At 38.5% G+C, this 22,644-nt stretch overlaps 1 protein-coding gene across 2 annotated transcripts; it reads right to left on the bottom strand.

Annotated features, from left to right (window-relative positions):
• Nucleotides 1-7,202: 7,202 nt before the first annotated feature.
• Cetn3 (centrin 3) lies at nt 7,203-22,566 on the bottom strand. 2 transcript variants are annotated; one of them, XM_036207202.1, is made up of 5 exons: nt 22,443-22,566; nt 21,314-21,449; nt 18,776-18,890; nt 13,322-13,513; nt 7,203-7,488 (listed from the first exon to the last, which is right to left on the bottom strand). In XM_036207202.1, the coding sequence occupies exons 1-5, from the start codon at nt 22,457-22,459 to the stop codon at nt 7,445-7,447; spliced, it is 504 nt and encodes a 167-aa protein (XP_036063095.1). In that variant the 5' UTR covers nt 22,460-22,566; the 3' UTR covers nt 7,203-7,444. The 2 variants fall into 2 exon arrangements, with proteins under 2 accessions (XP_036063095.1, XP_036063094.1); XM_036207201.1 differs by lacking the exon at nt 22,443-22,566 and adding an exon at nt 21,890-22,250.
• Nucleotides 22,567-22,644: the final 78 nt, after the last annotated feature.

Raw genomic sequence — 22,644 nt, 5'->3', positions numbered from 1 at the left:
CTAGACAGGCCAGACTCCATCAGGAAGCCTCTTGTGCCTGGACTGGACCACCAGCACTCTGGTAGTGGAGTGGATGGATATGAGGCAGGGTCTGAACACTCGGTACACAAACACAGTCCACACATAGTTTTCAACTCAATTTCAAGTAACTGTCCTTCTTCCCTGCCACTGTGTGTGTGTGTGTGTGTGTGTGTGTGTGTGTGTGTGTGTTATTTCTCTTTTCTTTTTTATTTCAGGCACAGCCAGATAGACTTCCCTAGTCTCTGCTCTTAATGTGATTGGTGTTTTGTCTGTACGTATGTCTGTGTAAGAGTGTTGGATCCTGGAGTTACAGGCAGTAGTGAGTTGCCACATGGGTACTGGGAATTGAACCCAGGTCCTCTGGAAGAGCAGTCAGTGCTCTTAGCGCTGAGCCATCCCTCCAACCCTGTGTGTGTTTCTCAGTTCAGAGAGTGTTTGCTTTTTTAAATTTTATCTACTCTGGAACTTAAACCTCTGATATTCTATCAGGTTGTAGAAGGAAAGTTGTCTGTCTATGCAACTGAGTATTATTTAAATATTTCTTATGATTTTCACCAATTATCCTATTTTTAGTTCTGTCTTCAAACCCATTTCCATATATACCTAGAAATGCCAATTCTTGAACCTCTTGGATATTTTGCAGTGAGAGCATCTCAGATTTCCCCACTGTCAGCAAAGAATTTTGCTTCCTAGGCCTGCTGAGGTCAGTACCATTCATTCAAGTGCTTTCCAGCTTCCAACTTCTGCTTCTTTTCTATTCCTTTTGTCCTGTGGGTGTACGCTTCTTTGAAAAATCTAATATTATTTTAGGGAGCAAACATATAATCTTCTACTTTAGAATTAGTAAAACAATGATTTGCATATTCTCCCCTTCATCTCTCATATTCACGTTTTTAAATAAGTAGAATGCTCTCGATGTTCTAAAGAAAACATTGTCTCTCACACCTCTCAGTTGCCTCTTTTGTCCCTAATCACAAACAGGGCCAGTATTTCTTAATCCTTTGTCCTTCAAGAAATTAAATACATATCCTATTGCTCTTTTTGTGTGAAAGGTAGCTTACAGTAAGACTGTTCAGCACGTTACCCTTTTCATCTATCATTGCTTGACACTCTACACATCACCACAGAACTCATGCTTATTCTTTTTAGTTCCTATATGGTGTATTGTTTAGGTAATTTTCTATGGTAGGGTATTTGATTTATTTCCAATCTTTGCTCTAACACACTTTCAATAAATAATCTTGGACAAGACTTATTTGACATATATACAAGAGCTGTTTCAATAAACAAGTCATGTCCAGCAGTGGTCTGTCGATCAATCTATGTTGCCAATCCCTGCATGAGGGTTGCACTGATTCTTATACCTAAAAGGAAAACTGTTATCTGGGTTGGTTTGTTTAATTTTATCTCCTTCCTAGCACTGAACAGAGTATCTCACAAAAATAGGAAAAGGTGGTTTCCAAAACATTTTCATATTCCCTTATACAATTTTTTGTCTTAAGATATATTTCATTTTTCTTTGCTTCAGTGAACCATTAAGGAAGGTGTATATTATGTATGTTGTGTATGAGTATAAGCATTAGTTCAAATGTATCATTCCAACACTGTTGAGTCAAATATAGAATTACAGTATGTAAAAAAAAAAATCTCCACTACATCTAAAATACATGTTTATATTTAGTAAGGACAATGAAAATAATCAGAAATAAAGCAGTTACCAGAGCAAGGCATTTCTCATGCACAGCGTGTCTGCAACAGCATACACACTCACACGCTAATTACAAGTTCACTAGTTAGCTTGGTTAAGAAAGCATGCTTGGATCAATAGTTTATATCTGGAATATGTTATTAATCAACTGTATGCTTTAGAAGAATGCTGGCCTTAAAATCACAAGGCAGAAAATGTTACATTAGTCAAATAATGTGATCATTCTCTGCCCCATTTCCTTATCTGAAAAGCAGGAAAAGGAACATTTTGCTGTGCTTGCAAATCATTCACCACTGAAACCACAACATAAATTTCTTATCAATAAAATCAGGATAGAAATAGCCACGAGTCAGGTAAAAACACCTGTAATATAAAAGGTATAGTTTTCTCAAGAACAATATTTGAACAAAAAAAAAAAAGACTGTTAAGAAAAATGAGTATAAACTAACAGAGTACTTGATGTTGAGAAACGTGTAATCTGAAATCACAAAATAAAATGTCCTCATAACCAAATGTGCCGTGGGGGGAGGGGGATGGGGGGGATGTGTTTACTCTTTTTCTGGTTACAGAACTTTCCCATTTTGGTATAAATGTTATAGTATGAAAATGTTTCAGAAAAATCATCTTTGCATGCCAGACAAAAGGAAGAATAAAATATAGTGAACTAAGAAAAATGTTTTATGAAAAAGTCTTTCTTGCTTTCTACATGTAATTATATAATATTTTAAATATAAATTATCCTCAAAAACTTACTATATCTTGACCTCATAATTATTCTACTTAAAAAGGTTAATAACAAATAAAAGCCTCATATTATTTGTACATCTAATTATATATTTTGTAGAGTAAAATAACATGAAATACCATTATGTGGAATATAAAGTTTTTTTTTTCAAACAGGTGTATACATTTTTAAAAAATAACATCTGTAGTGCTGGGGTATAGCTCAGTGTTTGAGCACTTGCCTAGCACACACAAAACTCTTATTTCAATCCTCAACAACACAAAACACAAACAAAATAAAAACTATAATAGCATAAAACTGTCTTGCAAAATGCCAAGTTTTTCCTCTGATTTTTTTTAAGTTGCAGCAATAGGTCCCCCTGGTGGACATTAAAAACTTATGTGGTATTTTTCTGCGGTTCCACACCACACTAGTGTGAGCATTTGATTAAGTGCTGTTCTTCTTTAACTGCAGAGTGAAGGTTGCCAGAAAAAGGTGCCTCATGAAGGGACCGTGGGCAGGATACAGGTTGACTTAGCGTCTCTACATGTGTACTTACAACCAATAATTCCAGAAATCAAACCCCCTCTGCCCTAAAAACTTCCCAAAACATAAAGCTGCAATTGAGAGTTAACATAATCTGCAATATACAATGATGCCTTTTAAAACTAGATTTACAGATTATGAAAATCTAGCAAAGATTCATTGTACTTGGTCTAACTCTTGTACATATAAGACAAATGATTCCAGAGGTGAGAAAGAACTATCATTGTTCACCCAGAGCACCCACGATAATCACCAAGAGATTGTGTGCACTCTTAGGTTCCACTAGGTTCTGTCCTAAGATTCAGTGATGCATGTGCCGACATCTATGGATGAGGGGAAAAAGTTCTGGAAGTGAAATCAGAAGCACATGTTCTTATTCAGTTTCATCAGTGGATGCCCACCCAGAAGTTCAATCGTTTCAAAGCACCATGGAACTCAGGCTTCATTCTGTTCACTTTTGCAAATCAACATGTGTTGCCAGCTTAGAGAACAACAGACAATCTCAGGGCAGAATGAACTGCTTCTTGTATCCTAAAAGGTCCTGGAGAACCCAAGCAGCTTTTATCTGTGTAAGGAAGTGCAAATCACTTGAACTCAGACCAATAAACACTTGGCAGTCCATTCTCTGCCACTGTCCTATTGCTGCTCATTATTTGCCAGCGGCTGCTACTACATCAACTCCAAATCTTCCCTTAGTCAGAGAAGCAGCCCTGGGAAGCTACTGGTAGAGTTCATCAGGAGCTTAACCCACCAGAAGCCCTGAGTCATACTTAAAGATAGGAGGCCAAATTTTTAAATATATAATCTCCACCCATTTGGAAAGGAAAGGATTGAACTGCAGACCACCCTGTAGCTCAAGTTGGCCTGAAGTTCACCATGAAGCGCAGGCAGATCTTGAACTCATGGCGACCCTGCCTTGGCCTGAGCACTGGTATCGCTGGCATGAGCGATGTGTGGCTCATGCTCCAGCTGGTATATGAGGTGTATCGTTGAGCCATGAGTATGTGGATCGCACCCTACATGCATACTCTAGGTCATATTCTAAACTAAGCTCTCTTATCTCTAGGCTCTCATCTTTTCCCTAAATTTGAGTACTGGAACAAACTTAGGGGAACACTACGCCACAGCATAAAAGTGAAGAGGAGCCCTCTGAAAGTCTATAGTTTGAGTCTAGAGATCTGAAACAGATTTCTCTACTCTGTGGTTAGACAGAAGATTCCTTTACCTGACCTCAAATAACTAGTCTGTATTTGTTCTTCTCATTCTAGTCGGCTTTTTTAATTCAATAATCCTAATACATTTGTGAAATTTGTCACTACCCTATTTTTGAAAAATAAATGTATAAATTATGAAATGGAAAATAAGAATTTTCTTCATCTTTTTCATCTCAACTTTTTAAAAGTAGAAACCCTGATAGATGGTAGGAAGCAATAGGAGCTTGACAATTAAAAAGAAAACCTTTGGGCCTTAGTAACTACAAGTAGCTAGATATACAGGTCCTAATTTTTAAGCTTACTTCAACCAGCTGTTAATAGCATATGATTTATAGAGTTCCTCAGACTGTACTTCCTCCAAATGATTGGAGCACTTGTATGAATTCACAAAGAGATTCATCTAAACTTAAAATCCGAACGTCAAGTACATCAGGGACCTCAGACACCACGGTCAGACGCAAACCATTGGAGTGCACAGGACAGTAATGACTTGGCAGCCCTGTTTCTGCCATCAGAGTCCTACCATGTCTCCCTGTGCCCTCTACCAGTTCCCACTGTATCAACCCTCATCGACAGCACAGTGCTACAGCGCCTGCCTAGTGGGTGCCAGGTGCTGGGGCTGGTCCCCAGTATTAAAAGAAAATAATGACAATAATAACTTACCTCTAAATAATATCCCAATTATTCTGGGTCTGTATATTTAAAAGGTTCTGAGAGGCCCTGAAGATCCCAGACTTTCCAAGACAATTACAGAAATATAAATAATTACATAATTATAGGCAGTTGGGCTCATGAGCCATAATTTAAATTACAGAGTAAATTAAATTATAACAGTTTATATTTTCATTTGTCTTTTCAATTCACAGAACATTTTTGACAATACAATTTTTATCCCAAATGAGATCTAGTTCTTTATTTTCTAGTTTAAAAATCTCTCACTCTCTTTTTTATATTAATCTTTAGCACAGTGGTGAAGTCAACTAGATCTGAAATCTTACAATACAAATCTTTCACCTTTCCCCCCACTAACTTTAAGAGTTACTTTGCTTTTATTGCCAATGTTGAAAAGGATCCCACTACCCCTTGGGACTTAGGTTCCCAACAATTATCACCCAGCAAGATTGCTACAGAAGAAATCTCCCATAAAGTGTAGTCTGAGCCAGTTACTCAGATTTAATTGAACTCAATCTTCATAGAAAATGAAAAAGGAAATGTAGATCTTGCTTAAAATATGGTTGCATCTACCTGTTTGGCAGAGACTTTAAATGCATGAACTTTGAGAATAATCAAAATGCACATTTTATAATGAAAGATTACTCCTCAGCAGGCCAACCCTAAACCTTTACCCTGCTGTTAAATTTGAGGTGCTTTCAACAGTAGAAAATATGATTTGGAAATATTTTTATCACTCAGCGTTTAGTTGATGTACACTGCGTGGTTTTTATTCTCAAGTGCCACCTATCAGAAGTACACTTTCATCAGCAAGTCACAGGAACTCAGTTCTATAGCACACGTGTTTCCTTGCTGTCACGGTTGCATGGAGCTTTTGGAAGACCCTGGGGACAAGCAGTCTATGGTAAAACCATACAGAGAAAATGATCGCTTTTTTTAGAGTACACAGTGGTGTGTTGGACAAATGTTACAAGCATATTAAAATAAAAAATGTCGACCTCCAGGGATTCTATTAAGTATCCCTGATTTCTTTTATTATGGAATAAAGAAAATCTATTCTAAAATATTGTTAATTAAGTATACAATGAAGGTAACCTGCTGATCTTTGATTCTATAAAATGTCATCTTCTGAAAAATCACTGCATACTGAGAAATGGTTATGTAGTCTCAGTCTAAAATTTGTAATTTCTGAAGTTCTAATAAAAAGGTAACTTAGATTTTAGATGCAATTACATAATACTAATTACACTTCTTTCACACATGCCTCAAAGAAAATAAAGCCCTGGCTTTACTTGTTTGAACTACTCTAGCAGGCTCAAAGTATTACAACTATCTCAAATTGTAATGATTTTCTTTTGTGTTTAATTTAAAGAAAAGGTGCTGAAATTAACTACTCAACTTTCTTCTTAGGAGAGCTCATATAATCAGAACTGGATCACTGAAGATGTGCTAGGGTACCACTTTTCTGTTACCTTTCTCCTATAGTCCTTTGTTTACTTCTAACTTCAATAATGCAGAATGACTCATTATAATACCTGGAGAGTCTATCTCCACTGTTTCTTGATACATCATGGGAAAATAAAGCCCACAGTATTTTCTAGAGCTTGCCACTTTCTCTTTTCCTCATTATCTTACCACATCAAAATCCAAAATTTAAATCTTTCATTTTGCCAAGAAGTTAAATGATTACAACTGTATTCAACTAGTTTAGTGAGAAAATATTCAAGCTCGACTTGTCATTACAAAATCAGATTTCTAAAACAAAGGAAAGGTGGGCCTATATACACAGTCCATAATCCCTCCTAACCGAAGGACAGCACTCTTAGAAAGGAATAGGAAGGAATTTGACTGATACTAAATTATCCTGCATTGAAATGCAAAATGTCAAGCTTGATAAACCCTTAGGTGATGGACAAGTGTTCTGTTATTTATATTTTCTGATTTATTTTCAAATACAAGTGAAAGTGTAAAGACAAAAGGTTTAAAATACCTTCTACCAAGTATTAACAGATATCAGAAATCTAAAATAGAAAATTTACCGGGCTGGAGAGATGGTTAAGAGCACCGCCTGCTCTTCCAGAGGTCCTGATTCAATTCCCAGCACCTACATGGTGGCTCACAACCATCGGTAATGAGATCTGGCTTCCTCTTCTCTGTACATAATAAATAAATCTTAAAAAAAAAAAAAGGAAAATTTTCCAAACTTAAGATACTAATAAGTACTTTATTGATGAATATCTAAAAAACATGTGCACCAAAATAAAAGCAAATAGCTAATGCTAAATTTAGAAGCTGCCAAATAATATATACCACATGATTTGAAATTTTTAAGCTTTATATTAACCTGAATTAAAAACATAAAGATAAAATTATTAATGCTAACAACATTGCTCATACAAAGAAACTGAACAGCAGTGAAATACAAATACAAAGGATGCTTAGTTTGGTCCTTTTGGAGAAAGGACTAAGTTGGAAGTTTTTATTTGAAACAGGACTTTAGTCACAAAAAGGAAATACAGATGGTAACTGCAGCATTTTGGTGTTGATTCTCATAATCCTTTATATGTCACCAGTCATAATAGCAATGAATTCCTCTTGATTTACTGTGACAAGAAAGACAATGTAATGGTCAGAAACACAGAAGCTTTCTTTCCCCAAATGTATCATCATTTTATAATATATTAAACTTTATAACATATGAAAATCTTACAAGTCAAAAAATAAGTTTTAAAATAAAAATACATGGACAAGCATTATAAATAAATAATATCTTATCACCTTAAGTAGGGACAACAGATGATATATGACATATCATTTGTGCAAAAATAGTTTAAAAAGTGACAGTTCTAGTGTAAGTAGTTTAATAACCCATCTTTATAATCTTTCCTTTACTAATACATTTAGTAAGGCTTCCTTCATAAGTAAGTTTGCCTATTCTATACATGTGAACTAACAGAATTCGGAAGAATGAAAATACTTTGAAACTAGAAAAAAATGGCAAATTATTGATTTAAAAGCTTATTTGGGAGAAAGTAATAACTAAAACCAGTTCGTGTAACCTTAAAAGGATCAATAGAAATAGTAAATTGATAAAATATAAATTATTATATGGTCACTATAAAACAAGAAAAAATACAGGAAATAGTCACTTATAATTATTTGACACATTACTAAAATTATAAGTAAAATTTAGTAAGAAACTTTAATGTATAAAGTATATTTAAGACAACAATCTATAATAAACAGGACTGAACAATTCTAAATATGATTTTTAAGAACTATATATCCCCTAATGCATAGGGAATGTTCAGAGAAGAAAGTTTTCTGTATAAAACAGGTGAGTAATATGCACATCAAGACTTATCAAGTCCTTTAAGGCACAAGCTATGGATGGCAATTTTTATGACAGCAAAAAAAATACCACAAAGCAGTTCTGCATCTCGTGTTCTTCATCTGAAACCTAAACTGTAAGAGGACATTTTTAGACTGTTTCTCTTTAAATCCCAGACAGTGACTTACTAAATCAAATATTTTCAGGTGTCCAATGAATGCCAACACTACACAAGGTATCGTATAATGCATCAAAACATATACAATGGTTCCTATCCTATACCTTTGAATCAAACAGAAGTGAATAGATGTCACTATAAGATCATTGCTAGGCTGGGAGGTGGTGGCACTCGCCTTTAATCCCAGCACTCGGGAGGCAGAGCCAGGCGGATCTCTGTGAGTTTGAGGCCAGCCTGGGCTACCAAGTGAGTTCCAGGAAAGGTGCAAAGCTACACAGAGAAATCCTGTCTCAAAAAAAAAAAAAAAAAAAAGAAAAAAGGATTATTGCTAATTGGAAGAAACAATGGTATCGTAAATCTGAAACATCTTCTTAGTCACTGCTAAAATATTAGAGAGTAACGTTCTTAATATGTGGACAAAGTAAATTACTTTCAAGTGGCTTAGAAAGAGTAATCCCAGAGTTAGCTCAATAATTATGTTAGGTCTGAAACAGAGAACAAATGCTTGAAATAAAAGATAATCTATTATAAAATACGGATCAAACAGTATTAGAAGATACTATTGTAGAAGAAATTATTAATGAGAAAATTATAGATATAAGCAAATCATGAATTGGATGGTAAAATACAGTATTTAGAAAGAAACTGGAAAGAAAGCCAAGGTGGGAAAATGCCATCACAAGCACAGAAAGAGAACACATACCTAGAAAGGAAACTGTGAGTTAGAATGAATGAGATGTTCAGAAGCAGGCAGACGCCCATGAACTCCTGTTCAGTCCTAAACACTTACAAGGCACTCAGGGAGACATGGAGAAACAGGATACAAACCTACACTACTCTTAAACTAAGTCAAAGACCTGAGAAATTGGATTTGTGACCTCTGTGGCTAAATAACAAATCTGAAGAGCTTATGAGGAGAGGAACCACTCTTCCCCAACTAAGAATTCAAATAGACAAGAATCCTACACCAGTGGACCCTTAACTAAAAACTCTTGGTTTAAACCATCTACACTGAGGCTTCTAGACCAAAACAGAAAGTATTGTCTTCTTAAGGAAGCAATAAAAGGAGCCTTGAAATGATTTGGTTATAAATCATTGTAACAGGATTATGATTAAAATACTCAAAATCTAAGAAGTACTTGTTTTTTCCAAGATTTTTACTTTTCTTAAAATATAAAATCTCAATAATCAAATTTCAAATAGTAGTTCTAAAATCACAAAGTTTTTTATATTATTTACATATACTTTAAAGTATAAAAGCATTTAAAAATATTTTAATCTATTTCATGATTTAATGTCTAAAAACATAACACTTAAGTTCAAAAAGTAAAAACCAGAAAGTAACTACGGGAATCCAAGTGGCTACTTGACTACCAGAGAGGCTTCAGATGGTAAGCCAGTTATTCTAAAGCATTCTTTCTGATAATCGAGCATAACACCTAGCTCATAAATAATACCTAAGTGGCCAAGAAGATGGCTCAGCAAGTAAGAGCCACACAAGCCTGATGACCAGAGTTCAATCCCAGAACCCAGGTAAAAAGCTGGATGGGATGGTGCACATCTGTAGTCTCAGCATGCCTACAGAGACTGGAGCCTCATCACAGGCCAGCTAGACTGAGTACGCAGTCCAAGAGCAGAAACGGACAGTCATTACTCGACAAGGAAGGTGAGAGACAGACAGACAGACAGACAGACACAGGCCATCTGGCTTCAGGAGAAAAAAAACAAAGTTTGTCATCAGAAGCACCAGCCAATACATTAATATACTGTTTCCCATAACAGGAGATCTAGTTAACATTGTACTTTCTATTTCAAACAAAACAGTATGTTCTCTGTCGTTTAGAAAACTGAGTGAATTCTCGTGCCACCATGAATTAGCGCTGTGATAAAATTGGGTCTCCAGTGTCTTCATTTACCATATATGCGCCATCGTATGTATATATAGCTATAAATCTATACCCATTTTACAAAAGCTATTATGAAACTTGAGTAACTTAGTTTACAAGCTAAAAACTACTTATGTTTGCTTCTATGTAGTAGCTGCTAAATAAATGCTGACCGGGCTGGCTAGTTTTATGTCAGCTTGACACAAGCTAAGGTCATTTGAGAGGAGAAAACCTTGATTGAGAAGACACCTCCGTATGATCGGGCTATAGGCAGAACTGTAGGGCATTTTATTAATTACTGATTAATGTGGAAGGGCCAAACACGTGGTGGGTGGTGCCACCCCTGGGCTGGTCATCATGGATTCTCTAAGAAAGCAGGCTGAGCAAGTCACATTGAACAAACCAGTAAGCAGCACTCCTCCCTGGCCTCGGCACCAGCTCCCACCTCCAGGTTCCTGCCCTTTCTGAGTTCCTGCTTGCCTTCCTTCGATGGACTGTGACTCAAGATATGTAAGTTAAATTCCTCCCCAACTTGCTCGGGTCATGCTGTTTCATCACAGCAAGAGTAACCCTAAGACAGAAAGTGCTACCAGGATAGAGGTGTATTACTCTGAGAGACCTGACCACATTGTTTTGGGAAGGATTGTGGAAGGACTTTGGAACTTTGGGCTAGAAAAGCCATTGAGTGTTCAAAGCTTGGTAAGGTATTCTGTAGTTGAATGAAGAAGATAAGCAGAGGATGGAGGCCTGGCTTGTGAACTTCCAGAGGGAAGTTTGACAATCACCTGAAGACTCTAAGGATGTTGTTGAATATTTTGAATTAAGAATATGTGGTTCTGGTTAGATGGGGCTGGAGAATCAAGCCCCAATCAACAAGATATCAAAACCACCAAAGTGAAAACACTAGACCACGTTAGTGAAACCTTTGCTCTGCTGGGAAAATGATGCTGGCCAGCTTAGTGGGGATTAGGAAGAGACCAGCACCCTAAAGTAAAGACTTCTAGAAAGTGTTTCCTCCGAGTTAGCAAACAGAAGCTGTGGTCCAGAGGTGGCCACAGTTGCATGTTATGCTGGCAGGCAGGCAAACTTGGTCCAATGTAAGATCATCCAGGTGGTACAGGTTTTAGAGGCATGAAGGGGACATGGAGATCAGCTGAGGATTGGCACTGGGTGGCAGGGCTGGAGTCCCTAAAGACAGCTCAGAAGAGGCAACTGGTGAAATGTAGCCCAATTGCAGCAAAAGACCCCAGAAGTCTGAAGATGGCAATATCCTGGGGTGACCACCAAGAGCAGTCTTGGAGTGGATCTGGCTTGAGCTTAGGAGACAATCTATGTGGCTGAAGATGAGAGAGCCAGAGAAGTGACCCGGCCATTTGGAGGAGCCCAGAAGATTCTGAGCGGACGGATCCCAGACATGAGATACTGAGTTACTGTACACAGTTGGGATTTTGGCTTGCTTTGTTTAGATTTTGAATGTGTCCCAGTTCTTCCCCTTGGAAAGCAATCGAGCATGCACTCTGTATCAGCTTCTGCCTTCAGGTTCCTTCCTGGTTTGAGTTCCTGCCTTGGCTTCCCTCAATGGACTATGACTCAGGATACGTAGGTCAAATAAACCCTTTCCTCCTCAAGTTGCTTTTGGTCATGGTGTTTCATCTCCGTCATAGGAAACCTAAGACACCAACCACCATTACCATCATTATTTAAAAAGTGGTCTACTGTGGCTTCTTAAATGCTGCATTCATCTTCATAAAAGCACTGTATTTTGTTTTATATTATTTATACGTATATTGAGAGACTGGGGTGCTATTGCTTCTATATTATCACATATGCCTATATATTTATGCCTACTTTGTAGTATATATTATTTATCTTCAAATCCACATATACTGTCTTTATTACTTTATGGCCATAAAGTTGAAAAAATAGTTATTCTTAAAAACTGGATATCATTAAACTTTTATAAGAACAAATGAGTTACTAAAGGTCAGAAAAAAGCAGCAAAGTATTTTTATCCTCGGCAGTTTAAAATGCAAAAAATACAAAACTTGGTTTGCAGCCAAGAGGATCCATATTAAATACATTAAAGTATTGAAGCAGCTTGTTCCTCTAAATGCTGGAAGGCATGGTGGACGCCTCCCCAACCACAGGCACCGTTGTAGAGGCTTTGAGAAAACGATGGTGCTTCAAATGCAGTTGGTTGGGGAGTGGCTAACACTTCCCTAAGACGAAGGAGCGGCCTGAGGAAAAGCGAGCATAGACTGTCTTTAGGCCACGGTGTTCTGTATGTGAGAGTTAACATAGCACAGAAGGACACAAGGGAATTAACGAGTACTAAGTGTAGGACCAGCGTGGGGCGGCTTGCTACTTTACTCTGCAGGTAGTAAAGGCTCTCTGTTCAGTGGCTGAGCACAGAAATGACAACATCAGAGCTACAGTTTAGGAAAAGAATGTTATCAGTAGAATGAAGAAAGAGACTGGAGATTTCTAAGTCCAGAGGGCAATGGGAAGGCTGTAAGAGACACCAATGTATCTGTGCGGGACAGGTGCACATAGAACACAGGCAGCCAGGGACAGAGTACTGTAATACTTTAAACAGAAATCAGGGCCTGAATCAGAGCAGCAGAGGACAATTTAAAAAAAAAAAAAGTGGTTGAAAGAAATTCAGCCAATTTAGTAATTGTTCAGAAGTGCAAGCTGGTTGAGAGAGAAAGCATTAAAATCTAAACTTTTAGTAAGTGGCTAAATTTTGGTGTTACTTCATCTTCAGAGAAGTGTGTAGATTTCGTATTATAACTTATATAGTTGTTTTAAAGACCTGCTTCGGTATAAATAGACGCTCACAGAGTCTGGCACCCAGTTGGACTCCTCAGGAGGCAGAGGCAAAAAGATCCTAAGTTCAAGATCAAACTTAAAATAAGTTCAAGAAAACATGAAGCTCATCTTCAAAACAAAAGAGAATGAAAAGGAGGGACAGAAAATTTGCTTGGAGTCTTGAAAATCAACAACAGATTTTAGAAAAAAGGAAGTAAGGTACAACTTACTTTCTCCATCACCATCCTTATCAAATTCTTCTATCATAGCCCGGAGCTCTTCATCGCTCATATTTTCACCCAATTCTCTGGCGACACGTCGCAAATTCCTCAAGCTTATTTTACCTGAATCATCATCATCAAACAGTTTAAATGCTTTCAGGATTTCTTCATGCGGATCTCTTTCCAATATCCAGTCTGTCACTAGAGTTAAAAGAAACTTTTTAACAACGCCTGTATAGTCAGAGAACATTCACTGTAAAAATCAGCTCTTAAATGGGCTAACAGCTGTGAGTCTGACAACATTCCATCTAAGAATTAAATGCCAAGGTAGATCACTAAAACTCAGAGATAAAATGTGAATTCCAAATCCAGACTTTAAATGGTAATCTTTTAGTGTCTATAAATATTGTAAATGTAGGTGAAACTATACTGTACAAAGGCCAAAAAAGAGACTACACACACACAAACACACACACACACACACACACACACACACACACTATTTATTTAAATATTTATGTAAAGCCCACTATTACTAAGAATTAAACTGGGGACAGAGAGATGGTTCAGCAGTTAGAACCACTTGTTCTTACAGAGAATATGAGTTCAACTCCCAGCAACCATATGGCAAATCACAATAGTCTTTAAGTCCAGTTCCAGGGGATCCAATGACCTCTTCTGACACAGGTTCCATGCACACATGTGGTACAAAGACACATGTGAGCAAAACATATTAGTAAATATAACACATAATTAAGTCCATAAAAACAATGTTTTACAAAGTGACTGCTCCACCTCTATCAGGCCACTGAGCTGAAGTGAACAATGAGCACTAACTGGATGAAAGCTGTTAGCCAGTGTGACATCTGATTCTTCCTCAAATGTAACTCAACTGAGCCGTAGGGATTAATCAAAGATAGTGCCATCACCAAAAAAGTGTAACACAAGTTAGCACATGCAAACACTTACAGCATCTTTGTGATTAAGAGAACCAGTTGACTTTCAGCAACACTGGAGATGGGTTAAAACAACTCAACCTGCCGGGCGGTGGTGGCACACACCTTTAATCCCAGCACTCGGGAGGCAGAGGCAGGCTGATCTCTGTGAGTTCGAGGCCAACCTGGTCTACAAAGCAAGTTCCAAGAAAGGCGCAAAGCTACACAGAGAAACTCTGTCTCAAAAAAAAAAAACAAAAAACAAAAAAACAAAAAACAAACCACTCAACCTAATCACAGTAAATCACAACCAACAGCTCTGGAAGGGGTCTAAATCATGTCTTCTTCTTTTTTTTTAAAAAGCAAATTAATAATTCTCAAACTATTTCAATAGAAATTAGTCGTTTCAGACTTAAAATATTAAATAAAACCACATATCAATAAAGGAAGTATAGATACTTCAACAGCATAGGTCTTTAATCAGTAGTCAATACAAATTGATGTCTATAAAATTTTATGTTGCTTGATAGAATCCTCAAAATATCTAGGTAAACAGTTCTGAAGCAACTCCACATGCTGTTCTGCTACAAGCAAAGGCATTTATTATTTTCATTATACTATCAAAAGTAATTTGGTCCTATTGGGAGCTATAGATTCATTTGAAAATTTCAAATGCCTGTAGCCAGAAAGTACTGGAATGTTTAATGAGCCCAAAGTGAAAAAATACAATCTAAGTCTTGTACAAGTTGTTGTCTATTGCTATTTCATCTGTATTTGGCTGAATAAGCACCTAGTCAAGCTAATGGTCCATCAACTACACATATAGCCAAAATTATCTTTTAGCCATTAATTTTATCCAAAAAAGAGGTTTCCAAGAAACTAATTGAACTATATTACTATAAGTATGCAAATCAAAGCTCATAAATATTCAATAAAAAGAATTGGCATACCTAAAGCCATAACACCAAAATAAAATACCACACTTAACTCTATGGCACACACTCAACTTATTTTGAATTCAGTCCCAACAAGAAAGCAGGACAAGAAAAAAGTGTTATAAAATTTCTTCATCGATTAAGTAACATACATGACAGGTAAACCAGAAAGGCAGACTGCCGAAAATACTAATGCACTTAAAGAAACAACAGATGGGACACCAAGATGTACAAACACTTACCCACTGACACTCTATTAGTATTTCAGATAGATGAGTCTAGATCACCTTCCAATACTTTCCCATAGAAGGCAGCTTTCTTAGGACTTGTAACTGCCAACTAAAGCATTACCCATCATAAAGTATTTTACAATAACACTCCTCCACAACTTCACCTTCCATTCCTGTTCTACAAAGTACTATTGCTTTACAAAAAATCTTTTCTCAATGCAAACAAACCAGGCATGGTGGCTCACACCTTCAATCCAGTAGGACTTGAAGCAACTAACACACACGCCTCAAGGTACCACCTGTTCAACAAAACTCCAAATTCCTGTCATTCAATCACTGTTTTGATTTTTATATTATAGTATTGATCTTTATTGACATAAATACACAAAAACCAACTACAAAGATACATGATTTAATTACACTGTTAGAAACATCCTTTCATCAAAATTATTAGACCTTATAAAAATCATGTAAGGAAACAGCTAATGCATTCAAAGTAAATCAAAAACCCTGAGAGACAATGTTAGAAAGCTGCTAGGCAAACATCCAATACTTACTTCAAACTCACAAATACTGAACCTTCACGTCGTCCTTCGCTAGCTCCCTTCGGCTCTGCCACCCCCTTGACCTCCGCTGACTGGGGGGTAACTGCATCCTTTCTTTCCTCACTCTGAAACAGTGGGCACACTTCCAATCCCGTGAGTGTCTCTCAGTACTGGATACCACAGTTCTGAGGATACCATCTGTCTCCCTCTCAAACAAAACCCTTTCTTTTCATCCAAGCAATCCGGCCCTAAAGTCTACAACTTTCCGTCTTCTCCAGACTCTCTATGGCTCATCTTCAATCTTCTCATCAGCTACTTTTTAAAAAAATTCTGCTGACGAAAGTAAATTTTAGTATGTTACTTAAGACTATCAGTCTGACCCAATTCTACCTTCCCTGTGCTCTGACCTTCTCTAGCAGAGGAGACTACATGACACCAAACTTCTCAAACATGCTGTACATTGAGTACCACTCTGCCTGGTTGCTTTCTCTCCCTGGACTGCATTTCCTCTACTACAATCTTGGCAATCTTAGATTCCTAAAGATTTACAATGAAAATCCCCTTTGCAAGCACTTAAGAGTTTCTCTGGATGAAGACCTGAGAGATACTTCCGGGAAAGGGCCAGCTAGACACCATTTTAGGTTTTTGTAAGACTAAACCCACAGTCTCAACTACTCCCTCAATCACGGAGGCAGAAGGCAGCATGAATAAATGGGTGGTATAGAGCGTGTGCAGTCAAACTCAGTCCAGGGCTACAGTCTGACAACTTCAGCCCTAGCTAACAGTCTTCCCTCCATCACACAGAACCAGTTTATTGCCACCTACACCTAAGTCCTAAGGTCCTAAGAGCAATTCCTTGGTAATTTTAACTAACTCTCATTCTTCCCACCAAATGCAAAAATTCCAGTGTCAGATAAATAATCAAAATGAAAACAATACATTATTTTATTTTAGATAGAATTTAAAATGTAAGTAGTATAAGCTAGGAACAGATGAGTATAAAAACATCTCAGGCAGCAGTTCCTGAAACACCCCCGCTACTCATTAGCCAGATGCTAACTATCCTTGCACTGAACGAATGCTTTTTTCTTACAATGGGGAATGCTCAGCAAGGGCCAGGCTCATCTGGAACTATCTGGAGGACAGTGTCGTAGGCAACAACAAATAAAGCCAAGGCCTAAGTAGTATGGAACTCCAATCTTAAGTACTAAAATATAAAAATTACAATTCTTAAAATTATATTCATGTAAAAGTTGTTTTACAAAACTATGAATAATGTTTAAAGTAGCCTTTAACAATGAAAAATAGAAAAGACAATACAAATATATTTCCAACTTCTGAATTCAGCAACAAACAAGACAAAGAACTCATTCTCCGCCCCCTCTCTATGCAGACCAGGTTAACATCAAACATGGGCTACATCTGGCTCCTGAGTGCTGGGGATTATTCTTAATCATAATAACAGCATTTAGTAGCTCTTCTGGCATACTACAGCGTGTACCATTTCCCATGTTACTCAACTGATACATTCCACTATCCCCACTTTATAGGAGAACATGAGGCCCAGACAGGTAAACTAACCGAGTTTCACAGACATTTAGAGTCAGAAGCACGATGGGAAGCCAGGGAGGGAATCTGGTTCTAAAGCAGTCTGTGCTCCACTGTCTCTCCATCATCGCTCTGTCACAGCTGCATCATGTCCACTATGTCCTGACACCTGGCTTCTATAATGTCCCACGTTAACATCTGGGTACTGTGATCCACCTCAGGAGACTACCTAGACTGTGAGGGAAAATAATTCTACAAATTACAGGGGTAAAATAAATCCACTTCTAAAGTGGACAACCTGCTTCTCTAAACAGTCGGACACTAGTTCCTAAGTTGATCTTCTGTGCTATGAGAAATGTTTCTTCCTCCTTTAATTGTCATTTCACTTCTGCCTCCTGTGCTTTGGGCATGAGCTCTTTAATGAGAAAGAGAGAGAGAGTATGAATCTATTTTCTCTGCCTTCTCATCACCCGTTATTTCTCCTTTAAGATTTAACTAAGAGTTTTGTGTGTATGTATAATTGCATTCGTTTTCATTTTTTTTAATATGTGAAAATAACTGCGTGGCATGCTTAGATTACAATCCCTAAAGCAGTATCATTGGTTTAGAACAGTAGCTTAACAAAACTGAACCTAAATATTTATATAATCTATGCATAACATTGTAAGCAATATATTTAATTTACAATAGCCAATTCCCAGAATTGCAGAATCCTCTAGTGAACAAGCCTTATCTGTATATATCATGAGTAACTCATTAAAATCAAATATCCAAAATTTCTGTCACATTAAGCTCATACCATCTAAAGTTCTCATACTTCCAAACTGCCAAAGATCTCCCAACAGCCTGTCCATCTCTTCAACTTCACAACAGATGGCGTGCAGCATGAAGACTGAGGTGTGAAAGTGCAGAGCCTCATCAACTGTCCACTTGAGAAGATGTGGTCATCTCCCCATCTCCCAGCAAGACACCAAGTCCTACTACTTCTGTCTTCTCCCACTTTACCAGCAAAACCACACAGCGTGAACAGGTCTTCAGAAACGGATACTAAACTTTTTGCTTTACTGACAAGAAATATTTTTTGGTCATCCTTTAGTGACATAATATTAATAAACCAGAAAGAGTAACACATAATTCTATGTTAAAATCATCAAAAGTCAAAACTAATTCTCACAGCATAGCTCAAAGTATTTTTTCTTAGAAAACAAACAAAAACCTTGTAATTTCCCAATAACTATATATAGGTTACAAAGACTACTTAAGTACACACCAACTTCATTAAAATCTTCAAAGGTGATTTTGCCTGTGGCTTCTCTGTCATAATCTTTAAGAATCTTCAGTACATCAGCTTTTTTCACATCAAAACCCAAGGCTCTCATTGCCACCTTTTGGATTAAAAGGGAAAAACAAATTATAAAGCAATCCTTACAAAAGGAGCAATCACTGATTTCTAAGAAAGTTTTACATCTTAAAAGATGACAATGAATTACTAAAGCACAATTATTTTGCATTTTATATCTCTAAAATAACAAACTATATTGGTTTTGCATTTTGAAATTATATAGAAATTTTTCCATTGACATTTTGCTGTTTTATATGACCAACTAATTAAAGAGTTTACACAAAACAGAAAAGACAGTGCACTAAAAACACAGGTAACAATTCATTTGTTAACCAAGGTATTAAAGACATGTCATAAATATCAAAAGGCCAACCAAGAGAACTAAAGCAGCCTGCCATGGTGGCGCGCACCTTTAATACCAGCACTCAGGAGGCAGAGGTAGGCAGATCTCTCAGAGTTAGAGTCCAGCCTGTTCTACAAAGTGAGTTCCAGGACATCCAGAGAAACTACACAGAGAAACCCTGTCCCAAAAATATAAATATAAATATAAATATAAATAAATAAATGCAGTAAAAAGCATAAAATTGCATGAACTTTATAATCTTACCACTCAGGAGACTAAGATAGAAGGATTGTCACAAGTTGAAATTAGTGTGGGATACCAAAAGAAAAAGATCCTTTCTCAAAACCTATAAACAGCATTCCCATCGGAGCAACCATGATTAGCTATCAAGAAATTAGTTTGGGAGTAATTTAAACAGAAGCCACTTGCTGTTAGGAAAGGAAAGGAAAGCTGTGTCCCTAGTGAGTGACGTCTGATGGAAGCCAATGGTTTCTTAATCACCAGGTAAGTTGGTGGTAAGGATGTGGGATTACAATGGATGCCAAAACAAAGACTGGGAAGAGGAACAGAACAGAGCGGGCTCCTTCTCTAGGTGGGAAGAGCCTGGGTAGAAGTCATTAGCAAGTGAGAAAAGCAGAGGGGAAAAATCCAGCATTCCAAAGAAAAGAAAGGCAGTGGGAGCCCCAAGTAGTGTGCATGAAGCAGCCAGTTAAGGTTCATGAGCAATGAACATGCTCAAAGAATTAAAGATGCAAACTTAATGGTAGTCTGAAAGGCAAACCAGAAGTGAAGAAGCTCCAGCTGTGAAATAAAGTCCCCAGCCATGGGAGTCAATGACTATAAATGGCTATGACACAGTAGGAGTAACTCATGCTATGTGGGGGCGGCAGCAGCGGCAGAGCAGTGCTGAACACTGCTATGGGGAATGAGCTAAAGAAGGACCTCAAGAGGGCCAAGCCTACCTTTAGACAGTCTATCCTCTCACTACATCATTCCTGCCACTACTTGGATTGCTTCAAAATCTCCTACAATGCTGCCAAATTTAAAACTACTAAACAAACAGTTAAGGCTACTTACTTAAGGACCTCAAAATGTTATCTCTCTTACTAGGCTGAACATAAGAATGTAAGACAGTCACCAATTTCCCCTTCTATCCTTATTAGTAACTTTAAGTCTTAAATTTGATACGGCCCCTCAGCATGTATCGGCATTAGGCATCAGACAATTTACATCCTTTGTGGCAAAGAAAAGCAAACCAAGAATGTGTTAACGTTATCATAAAAATGAAAAGCTTGAGCCGGGTGGTGGTGGTGCACGCCTTTAATCCCAGCACTGGGGAGGCGTGGATCTCTGAATTTGAGGCCAGCCTGGGCTACAGAGTTAGTTCCAGGTCAGCCAGGTCTATTACACGAAGAAACCCTGCCTCAGAAAAATAGAAATAAATGAAAAATAAAAGTTTAAAATACAATGTTTTCAATCTCACAAATGTCTTAATCTCAAAATTGTCTACGCTGTGCTTAAGATAGCTCAGTGGGTAAGAATGCTAGTCCTGCAATCATGAAGACCAGAGTTGGAACCCCCACCACCCACATAAAGACAGGCATGGTTGCAGGTACCTGTAACCCCAGGCCTGAGGGGTGGATACAGGTGTGATCCCGTGTTCACTCTCTAGCCAACCTAGGCCAAGTGATGAGCTTCCACTGTAGTGAGGTTCCGTCTCCAACCTAGTGATGCTAAGTGGGGAAAGACACCCAAAGCTGCTCTGCCCTCCACATGCTACACAATGTGGCACATGAACACGCCACATAGACAGATTTTTAAAAATCTGAACTATACTGACCTCCAAAAGAAACCAAAAATGGGAAGACTATGCTAAGAACTGTTTGTTCTTTTAAGTAGGTGAATGAAAAAGCCACACTTTCCACCAAGATGTGCTTTTACATTTAAATTCAAGTTTCTAAAAGCCATATTAGGAGTTTTTATTCAGTTTTATTGCAGCACCTGTAGGTGGGTGCTGAAAACTGCCTCCTGGTTCTAAAACACGCTTTTAAAATACTTTAAATCAACAGTCAAAAACGCATTCATTGACATAAAGGGGATGTGTCATGAAGTACACCTGTTACCTTTAATTCATGATAATCTATCGCGTGGTCTTTGTCGGTATCAAAGAGCTCAAACGCATCTTTGATTTCTTGCTTCTGTTCTTCAGAGAGCTCTCTTCGTTTTTTCCTCTTTGTTTTGTCTACTACAAGCTCACTTCTATGGCACAGAAAAATGTGTTTAGTCCACTTCAACCCAACTCACTTAGGACAAAGAATGATCTTCTAAATTCCAAACAAAGCACAGTAGAGTAGTCTGGAGAATAAACTGTCCCTAAGTCAATGTCCTGTAGTCCAAATGTACTTTTATATACCAAAGGCCAAAGCACCATAGTTATTATTCATGTCACCTACCAAGAGCGTGGGGAAAAAAAAAAAACAACTTATGAAAGTAAACTTCGTAAATGACAACCTGACAACCGCGATGTATCTGGTTTGCCTTGGATGGCTTATAATTAAATTCTCACAATTACTACAAAAATTTTAAAAGGAAAGTTCCTTTAGTACTGGAAGTTCAAAATTATTTTAGAGTATACATTTCTAACAGTGCTTTTGTGTTTTTATTCCACGGATATTAACCGGACAAAAATATAAAAGCACCTAAACGATGGGTTAAAAGTCTTCATTTAAAACTCTGGAGAAGCGTAAGGAGAACATCTAAAAAGGGGCCTTTGGAGCCGAAAACGTCTGCCTTAACGGCTGCCGACGAGGGCACGTTTGGAAAGAGGCAAGCTCTGACGCCTGCGTCTCCGGGGCAGAGCAGGCGGGAAGGTGGCCGGCCCTGGGCCCGCCACACCCCGCGGGGGCCGCCGGCGTCGCCCGGGGCGGGGAGCCAAGGGCCGACGGCCCAGGCCGGACCGCCCGAGTGGGCACACGCACGGCGCACATCCGGAACCGGGAGGAAGCTGTTCCGGACCGTCCTAAGGAAGGGGGCGGCCAGGCTGGGCCGCACCGGCAGGAGGGAAACCTCGCGAGACTTCACTCCCGGCGCGGCGGCGCACTGCGCAGCCCGGGGCCGCACCGCGGCAGGGCGGCGGCGGCGTCCGGGAGGCGGGGACGGCCGTGATGCTCGGGCTCCGCTCCCGGCCCGGCCTCCCTTCCACGCCCGCCCTGCCCTTCTGCGGGACGGGGACGCGGCCTCCGCGTTACCGACCTCAGAGCTAAACTCATGTTCTCTCCCGACAGAGATGTTCCGCTCGAGGACTTTCCCACGAGAACCGCTCAACAGCCGCCAACCTCCACGGCCTCGGGGACCACCCACCCCACGGAAGGTTCCGGCCGCGATTGGCTGAAAGCTGCCAAGGGTCGGCCCATTGGGGCGGGAGCCTCGCTGGTCCTCGGTTTTCATTGGTCAT

This window comes from Onychomys torridus, chromosome 15 (assembly GCF_903995425.1).
Source record: "Onychomys torridus chromosome 15, mOncTor1.1, whole genome shotgun sequence".
NCBI lineage: Eukaryota > Metazoa > Chordata > Mammalia > Rodentia > Cricetidae > Onychomys > Onychomys torridus.
This window is presented reverse-complemented; position numbering and strand designations above follow the sequence as displayed.